We start from the raw sequence: 9,102 nt of genomic DNA, 5'->3' as shown, positions 1-9,102 counted from the left end.
AGGTATTGGAAGACCCTTACTCAAAACATTAATTTCTTTAAAATTCAGAGTACAGTGAAATTCTATACATCAAAAAATAACAAATACATAAATGCCAACACCTGACTATAATTCCCCAACAACTAAAAAATATTGTTTAAAACGTTTCATAAAAGATTGGTACTTGTAAACAGAATTATCAAGCACAATATCAACAGCCTTGATTTTTATCCCCTTCCGAAGGCCAACTCTGTCACAAAAAGAATCATTCCGGTCACAGTATAACCCCCTACCAGACATGATAAATGCCAAAAAATTCAATACATTTAACAGGTTGGCATCGTTTATGGTTAGAACTAGGACGGTAAGTAGAAGGAAAGTGAGGGTGTGGTGCCGATCCCGGGATCGGGTTCGTCGGGATCCGAGATTTAAGGGGTGAAATGGGGGTAAAATCGTCGAAAAGTCAATGTATTTCTCGCGACGATTTGTTTTTCATATATCAACATATTGTGTTCCGGCCAACTTGTTCATTTATCTCCGCTTATCTCGAAAGACACTTGAACGTATATCTTATCACGTTTTATCGTACGGAATAAGTTGAAAACTTGAAATGATGGAAAAAGTGATAACCTAGGCGGCGCGCGCGCAGATTCCCCGGGAGGCGCGGTTAATTTTAACGTCATGGAATATTCGTTGTTAAAGTAGAATGAAATTATTTTTAAACTCCATTAAAAGTCATTAAGTGTCTATTTTAATCAATAAGATAAAATCGTTAAGTACTTTGCGGGAATGTTTTGACGTCATGGAATATTCGATGTTAAAGTAACGTAGAATGGAATTTTTTAAACTTCATTTTAATATCATTGTAGTATTTAAATATGCTTGGCACTTGAACGTATCTCACGAGTATTTCAAACGAATATTTCAAGTTTAAGTATGAGAAACGTATCGTTCTCAAGTATTATAATTGTACACGTGATTCCGTATGAGGACCGGGTAAATTCCTATATACGTAACGCGATACACTTCAAAATGCGTATACGTAGAATGGAATTAATTTTAAACCCCATTTTAATAAATAAGATATCGAAGATAAATAATTTCAGAGTATAAAAAGGGAAAACCGTATAATAGTAAGACCATATTTAGGAAGTTCACCATCTGAATTGTATTGGAAGTGACTCCGAGGAACCTTAAAATGTTAGTAGGAATACTCAGTGATAATTCTTAACTTTGTCTTAATGTATTTATTTTATAGGAATTGTTCATTTCCTGTGTCTGCTGACAAAGGGTTAATCGTTTATGCAGATAAAACCATCTACTGCGGTCTATTAGATTTAACAAAGGGTATCAAACTAACAGAAGCGGAACTGCAAGAGCTATAGACAAAGAAAGATGTCATTGAAGCTTATTTTAATAACGAAGCTGAAACTTCGTGGGTTTTCACAGGTTCTGAAACCAAACGGTTTTCGGTTCATAGATTTGCCGAACAAAAGGTTTTAGATGTTAGACAAATGTACCATGGTTATGGAGTAAACTATGGAAAACTGTTACCGACTAAAGAGGGGTAGCTTTCGCTCAATCTTCTTGGTTGAATTTCCTCGACCAGTACGAGTCTATTCAGAAGTGTTTAAAGAAAATCAAGGATATAAAGGAGGCGATGACTAACGTTGTAATAAACAATTACACGAAGCTCTTAAGAAAGCGTGCAATGGCTGTCAAATTGATCATCCATCTCAACTCCAGCATGATTGTATCATGACGGATTATTCTAAGCGTGTAGATTTGCATTTTTATGAAATAATTATGTCGGTAAATTGTGAAAATATTATTGAAATGTTTACTATTCGCTGTGAATTGTCGAAAGAAATTTTAAATAATATAATGTCACTAATAATATGCAATGCTAAAAACTTGTTAAAAAACTAATAAAATTGATTGCACTAATGTTCCGATTCTCATTTACCATTATGGATTTAAGCTTACAACATCCAATGAATGGGCTTGTAGCCGGGTCCACCCAATGCGGAAAGTCATTCCTGGTGGGACGGTTGATTCAATATAAGAAGACCTGCATATCCCCTCCTCCGGAGAAGATAATATGGTGTTATACCGAGTATCAGCCGAAACTATTTCAATCAATATTAAAACACACACCTTCAGTCGAGTTTCACGAAGGGTTACTCGATGTTAATATATTAAACCCGCAAATTAAGAATTTAGTAATTTTAGACGATTTATTATGCGAGATATCTAATAATAAAGATGTAACTAATTTATTTATTCGTGGATCTCATCACAGAAACACCTCCGAACTAATTTTAATGCAAAACCTTTATTACCCCGGAAAAGAAATAAGAACTTTAAATTTAAATGCTCATTATCTATTTATTTTTAAATCACCACGAGATAAATCAACAATTTATCATCTCGCGAGGCAGATATCTCCAACCAATAGCAAATACGTTATTGATGCGTTTCAACAAGCTACGTCACGGAAGTTTGGGTATTTATTAATTGACTTGAAACCTCACACCCCAGATCAGTATTTACTACGAACAGGTTTAATACCGGGTGAAGAATCGGCTGTCTTTATTCCAAAATGAAGTGTATTATAGAAGGGAATTTTTTTTAGGGTTAATCGAGAGTCAGTGGCGTAGCAATGATTTGATGGGCCCGTGGCAAATTTTTCTTTGGGGCCCCTAATACATAGCTAGAAATATGGCAAAAATTAAAACTTTAATTAAAATTTGAACTTTTATATTTTACACTGTTAAAATAGTACGAAGTTGACGGTAGTTCAAAAAATTTAAAATTCACGACGGATACAGAACATATATAATAGTACGTAGTTAACTTTCAACAACTATTTTTTTACTAGTTAAAGTTGATATCTACAGTTCGACTAGAGTATAGCAATAGGAGATTAGAACGAAGTTCATTTTCACATAATTATGTTTCATTATGTGAAATATTTCTTTCTTGCTTTCAAATCTGCAAATTGATCGATTAGTTTATCAGTTTTTAACTGACGTGCAGTGTCTTGTTCGATTGATAACAATGCCAACCCCGATAGCCTTTCTTGCCTCATGCTACTTCTCAGATAGTTTTTAATTATTTTTAGTTTAGAAAATGAGCGCTCGGCACTGGAAGATGTCACTGGTATTGTTAGAAAAGGTAGTAATGCCGTGTAGAGTTCAGATAAACTGGCAGACAAAGAGTGGTTATCTCTGATGAATAAATTGGCCAACTCTTTTACGGTCGAAACCTTTCGGATATTTTCTTTCAACGCACACCTCAAACTGAGAATTTCTGGTACAAATGAGTTAGATAAATCTTTAGGATAAGCTTTTACGAGTTTCTCAGCTTCTTTCGAACGTTCGGTATCGGTTAGATTTTTTAAACTTATCGTTTTTATTACGTTAAATCTTTCCTCAATCTCATTTAAACCAGTAAATCGACATTTAAGCTGATCGATGATAATATCTTAAGTTCGATAAAATATTTTAACTCTAAAATAACTTTCAGGATCCGTTAAGCGCTGATCTTCACATAATTCGTCGAAATGTTTTTTACCCTCCTTTGTCTTTTCATTTCAAACTCTGGCCGAATGGACCAGCTCCTCGCAATAACCTTCGTCTCGGTTAACATGTCCTTTAAATTATTCGTAACACTAGTGAGTTCACCCATACACACTTATAAGAGGTTAGCCGCCTTTATGAAATCTATGTCTGTAGATTGCAAAGCTTTCGATAGAACGTTTGATGTCAAATAAAACCATTTTTCGGAAAAAGAACGCCCTTTTTCGTCCATTTCAAAGGGACCAGTCGGTCTACAATGTCCCCTTTCAACAATATATCGCTTTGTATTAATCGTTCAAAATACTACCGCGGTCCGTTGGATAAGATGGTAATATTGGAATAGCAAAAAGAGAACGATTCTCTGAATTTATGCTAGTTACCTCGAAACAGGTATCATCACTATTAGCTTTAGCTATGCTATTAGGTTTCTTGGAAGAATCGATGATGTTCGGCATGGTACCCAGGTAGCAAATATACGTATACTACACGTGTTGTGACAAAGTGTGTAGCAAGTGACGGAACACGTGGCTGAAACGATGAGTATGTCCCACTAAATCGCGTGTTTAAACACGTGTTGGTCCACGTCCCCCTCACGTGTTGGTCCACGTCCCCCTCACGTGTTCATACCCTTGGTGGGAAAATATATTCCCAACATCGTGGAATTAAATTACTATACATATGCATAATTTTCCATTTAAATATATTTTTGTGAAATTTAAATAAAGTTAAGCAAAAAGTTTACAATTTTATCCTTAATTTTAAACAAAAAACTGAGCTACATTAATTGTCCAGTGAATAAAACAATGATCGAGCGAAGCATTCGTTCCTATTTGGAACAAGTCAGTATCAATGAATCACTTGAGTATAGCCGTTTGTTCGGTTGAGTTGGTCCCCAAGGTTTTTTTTTACTTGGATCTCTTTTACAAATGCGGTTATACGCTTGCTTCAGCCATTCTTTTATAATAGTTTCTATATCAGACTGTTGAACGTTTTTGTACGATGAGTTTGCTCTCACAGCACCTGTATTAGAAAAAAAATTAGAGAAGTACAATATACAATCCATTATTTACGAAAAAAATGCTTACTTAACTAAATCTGAAAAGGCCATTTTCCCATGGACTTTCCAATTGAAGTGCTGAGCTATTTTGCCATTCATCAGTGTACTTAAAATTCGTCTGGTAGCATCTCCAATGTTTCTACCGCCTAAGCCTCCGAGGAAGGAAATCTAAATTTGTTTTTCAATAAAGTATCAAATACAAGTAACATCTAATTTAATGGGATTTACCAAAGTTAGCTGATTATTAGTGTTATCCTTTAAATAGATTTCTAAGTCGTTAAGTGATGCATTTGAGTCCACAGGTAAATTAAGGTGATCTTCATCGATTTTTGAGTTTTTTGGATCCTTATCTAGTAATAATTTATTCAGCATTCTTTCATTAGATTTACCATCTCTTTCGATAACTTCTAATTTTCGGAGAATTGTCTCCACTAAGGAATCTGATACTAAATATTAAATAAACTAAATTGTAGTATTGTTTTTAATTAAATACTAAATAAGACAAAAATTATATCTACTTAAATGATCCTTTTTGTTTTTACTGGAGCTCTGTGATGAGACTTTAGGAGTTTTTTCTGAGGTCTTTGCTATTTCCTCTGGACTTTCTTTATTGTCATAGCTTAGAAAACGGCTAGACCCACTCTGTCTGAAGCTTACGGGTGTTTGAATTGGTAGAGCTGCGTCTCGATCACTAATTGGTGTGCTGATGTTATCTACTACAAATTAATGGCACGTTTTACAAAACTTCAGAATATTTTAGATTATTATCTTACATTCAATATTAGCGTCATTAACATATTCGCTATTAGTTGATTTATCATGATTGTTGATCACCAAAGAAGGGAAAGAAACCGTACTGGAGCTGAGTATTTTAATCACTTCTAAAAATTAAAATATAAAAATTAAGTGTTATGCCATTTGGGGCTGTTCACAAATTAGGTAACGCAAAAAAATAGACTCTTTCGACACAGCGCCCTCCCTCCCACCTCCTAACACTGAAACAAATGGACAGACCTCCTGTATTATATAACACATACTCCAGCCCCCCTCGAGTATAAAAAAAACATTAATCTACAAAGTATTAATCTATTTCTGTACTGTTTTGCTTCTAAAAAGGTAATTACACTATTATAAATGAGAAAACAAGTACTAACTTGCTACTGTAAGGGAAACTGATTATTTAAATGTTGAACATTTCGTTGAACTCTCCTCCTCCTGTAACATTTAGTAACACTCTACTTTTCTGCGTTAACTAATTTGTGCCCCTTTGATCATTTGTGCCGTTTAAAGGAATTGGTAAATATGTACCAAATGATAATGTTATTTAATTTTCGGAAATTTTGGTACTGGAGGCAACGTTACACGTTAGAATTTAGATGAGTTTGAATATGTGAAACACAGTGTAAAAAATTAACTTACTAACACATTAATGTATTCAGGGGGGGGGGTGGCTTGCAGAGGGAAGTACAAAATCAACTATGCCAGTTATCATAAAAAACAAGCACCCAGATAGTTTAATAAGGAGCGCACCATCCACTAATAGTTTCTGCATGAGCCCAAAAGTGGTAACATTTCATTGTAATAATGATAATGTAATTTTGTATCATACCTTCATCACTGCTTTCATCGTTTGATCTATTCAGCTTTTATTTTCCATCACGAGTAGCTGTCCCTCTTTTCCTTTTCTTTGGAATTTCGTTCTCATTTTCTGCCTCAGTATTATCAGTTCCTATATCCGACCTCCATTCACTTTCAAGGGCTTTTTTCTCAGCAGTTTTAAAATTATCTACAAAATTAAAATTTTTAATCAGTACAAGTATAGGCATCATATTTCATTTTTTTTTCATATATCACCTGTCTCGTAAAATACACGGCTTATACCAAAGCTATTCCATGTATTTGTACGCTTTTCTGCATTTAGAATCGCTTTTACAATTCTCTCGCTAGAGCGATATGGTGGCCAATAGCAATTTTTTCCACTATTACTTAACCACCGTTTACTGATTACACCACATTCTGTGTCCCCCTCTGATGTTTTTTCATCATACTCAACAACCATAAACATGTTTAATGATCGTTGAATTAAGATACCTAAAAAATCATTATGTATTATGAGAATTTTTTCTTTTAAATTAAAATGCATACAAAGGAAAGCCATAAAAATATTAATGTACTTGATATTAATTGTATTTTCAAAAATTTTGGATAAAAATATTATTAGACAAGCTAACTTGTGCATAGTACTAAATTTAAAAATAGTAACCACTGTTACACCATAAAACGTTTATTAAAAACAACCCGACGGAATATGTCAGTTGTTTTGGATTTACACTTTACGCCTGACGGCGGAACGTGCGAGCCGTTCCGAACAGATGTAGCGTTGTTTTTAATAAACGTTTGATTGTGTAACAGTGGTTACTATTTTTAAATTTTAAACATTTTGGAGGCAATTATTAAGTAATGAAAAATGTGCAATTAAGCAATTATTAAGTGATGAAAAAACTGTGCTTTACTGACCTCCACTCTAAACTATTATGCAGAAGTGGAACAGACACACCAGAGTCACTTCTTTGTGATAAAAAGTAACATTTCTTTTTAAATGAAGTGGCTGGCCACGCTTTTAGTGATGATAGGTTTGAAAGTTTTTCAATGCCCAAATTCTAAGATTTACAGGGGTATTTATATGCATCTGACACTTCTTTGTAATATTTACCAATTAGGTATATATTAGCGTGGCTTTTCACTATGTTATATATCTTCATCACTTTATCGTCGTTTAGTTTACAGCAATTGTCACCATCTTTGCTTGTAAGAGTAAACCCATTGATAAAGACTTTCTTATATTGGACACCTTCATAATTTTGCAATGTTGGTCCATCATGATGTTCATGTTTAGGCTCAATGCGTTGTGGATTAAATTCTGGTTCTGGATTTCGTTTGCTGTTATTAAATTCTAAGAGTCTATTAACTATCTGTTGTAACTAATTTCTTTAATTGACCGAGATAAGATTCAAATGCAAAAGCCGAAAAGTTGTCAAGTCCACCATATATGGATCAGGTTATGAAAGTTATAAACGTAAATGCCTTTTCCATATATCTGTTTCGAACTACTAACAAACAAACGGAGAAGCGACTCAGCATAATTTATACATTCTTCTGATGGGGTTTCATGGCATAAAAGAAAAATTGCGCAATGTAATAATTGAAAGTGATCGACCAAATAATCTGGTAATATATCCCTGAATATAAAAAACCCAGTGTATAGCACAAATTGTCTGAACTCCGTCGCTTTCCACCTGTCAATTTCATTTAAGCTCTTTGGCTTACGAGAAAATTCTACGGGTGTTTGAACAGAAATTCCTAACATTTTAGCTGATAATTGATCTATCACAATTGATTTTTGCTTAACCCTTGATTTTGGCTTCATAAGGCTAGATATAATGCGCCGCGTAACTCCCAAGCAAACCAAATGCATATAGTCAATAGGAAATCCATTTATCATATTGATGGGTAATTTTAATAACGGAAAATTGATATCCCCAACATGATGCTCCTTTTGAATTTTACTTCTAAAACTTTCATCAGTTCTTAGAGGGGCGTCAAGGTCCGGAAAAATCACTTTATCGTTATAGCCACCTCTTTGCTCACAGTTATCACATCCGAAATACCCACTGTGGTTTTTGCATCATTTTAAGTACGACTTGGCAGGAGCATCACATATAAAAGGTCCCAATACAATTTCATACGCATTGTCATTTAAAGTTATTCCCTCGTCTAAGAGCTTTAAGGTTTCAGTTACAAAATGTTCTAAATACATTTGCAATGATTTTGGTTTACCATTTCCGTAAAATAACCCAACTACAAATGGCTCATTGTCCAAAGTTTCCCCACAGCGAGCAAGTATAGGCCATAATTGAGAATTCACACTTTTAAATAAAGGAACCCCATCTATGTTAAAAGATACTACTAAAGACCTATTATCTACCTTCTTCAAGCCTGACTTATGTTTTCGAAGCAAACCATCTTCTTACCCCATCTGATAATAATTCCCGTTTGATAAGTAAACAACTTGCAGAGCTACTTGAACGTTAACTCCTAAAATGGTTCTTGAGTCTAATGGAAGATTGGGGTGATGAGGGTGCAATATTTTCAAAAGCCCGTTTATTGCTGCATGACTGATACCAAAATTCAAAACCCATTCTTTCAAAGCATCGCCTAATTTTTCATCTTTTTCAGAATTTCCAAAATCAGAGTCAGAACTCCAGCATTCATGTTCAGAGTCATTAGATATATATTCTTCAGCAGCACTATTTTCATAGTCATTAGGTATATATTCTTCAGCAGCACCATTTTCATAGTCATTAGGTATATATTCTTCAGCAGCACCATTTTCATAGTCATTAGGTATATATTCTTCAGCAGCACCATCTTCTGAATGGTTTGTACTTTTGTCTAAATCAGTCACATTTTCCTGCAGTTCGTTAA

General features: G+C 34.2%; 1 protein-coding gene across 1 annotated transcript; it reads right to left on the bottom strand.

The window, feature by feature from the left end:
* Nucleotides 1-2,941: 2,941 nt before the first annotated feature.
* LOC149949046 (zinc finger MYM-type protein 1-like) lies at nt 2,942-4,015 on the bottom strand. Its single transcript, XM_090171226.1, has 2 exons — nt 3,941-4,015; nt 2,942-3,448 (listed from the first exon to the last, which is right to left on the bottom strand). The coding sequence occupies exons 1-2, from the start codon at nt 4,013-4,015 to the stop codon at nt 2,942-2,944; spliced, it is 582 nt and encodes a 193-aa protein (XP_090027352.1).
* Nucleotides 4,016-9,102: the final 5,087 nt, after the last annotated feature.

Source organism: Leiobunum rupestre, chromosome 4 (assembly GCF_980474605.1).
Source record: "Leiobunum rupestre chromosome 4, qqLeiRupe1.1.hap1, whole genome shotgun sequence".
Classification (NCBI taxonomy): Eukaryota; Metazoa; Arthropoda; class Arachnida; order Opiliones; family Sclerosomatidae; genus Leiobunum; species Leiobunum rupestre.
This window is presented reverse-complemented; position numbering and strand designations above follow the sequence as displayed.

Bases quoted from the DNA above. Each gene is read 5' to 3' on its own strand.
- LOC149949046 (XM_090171226.1), bottom strand. From the start codon at position 4,015: ATGCCGAACATCATCGATTCTTCCAAGAAACCTAATAGCATAGCTAAA. The intron at 3,449-3,940 runs GTAACTAGCATA...ATCATCGATCAG, and splicing joins GTGATGATACCTGTTTCGAG to CTTAAATGTCGATTTACTGG.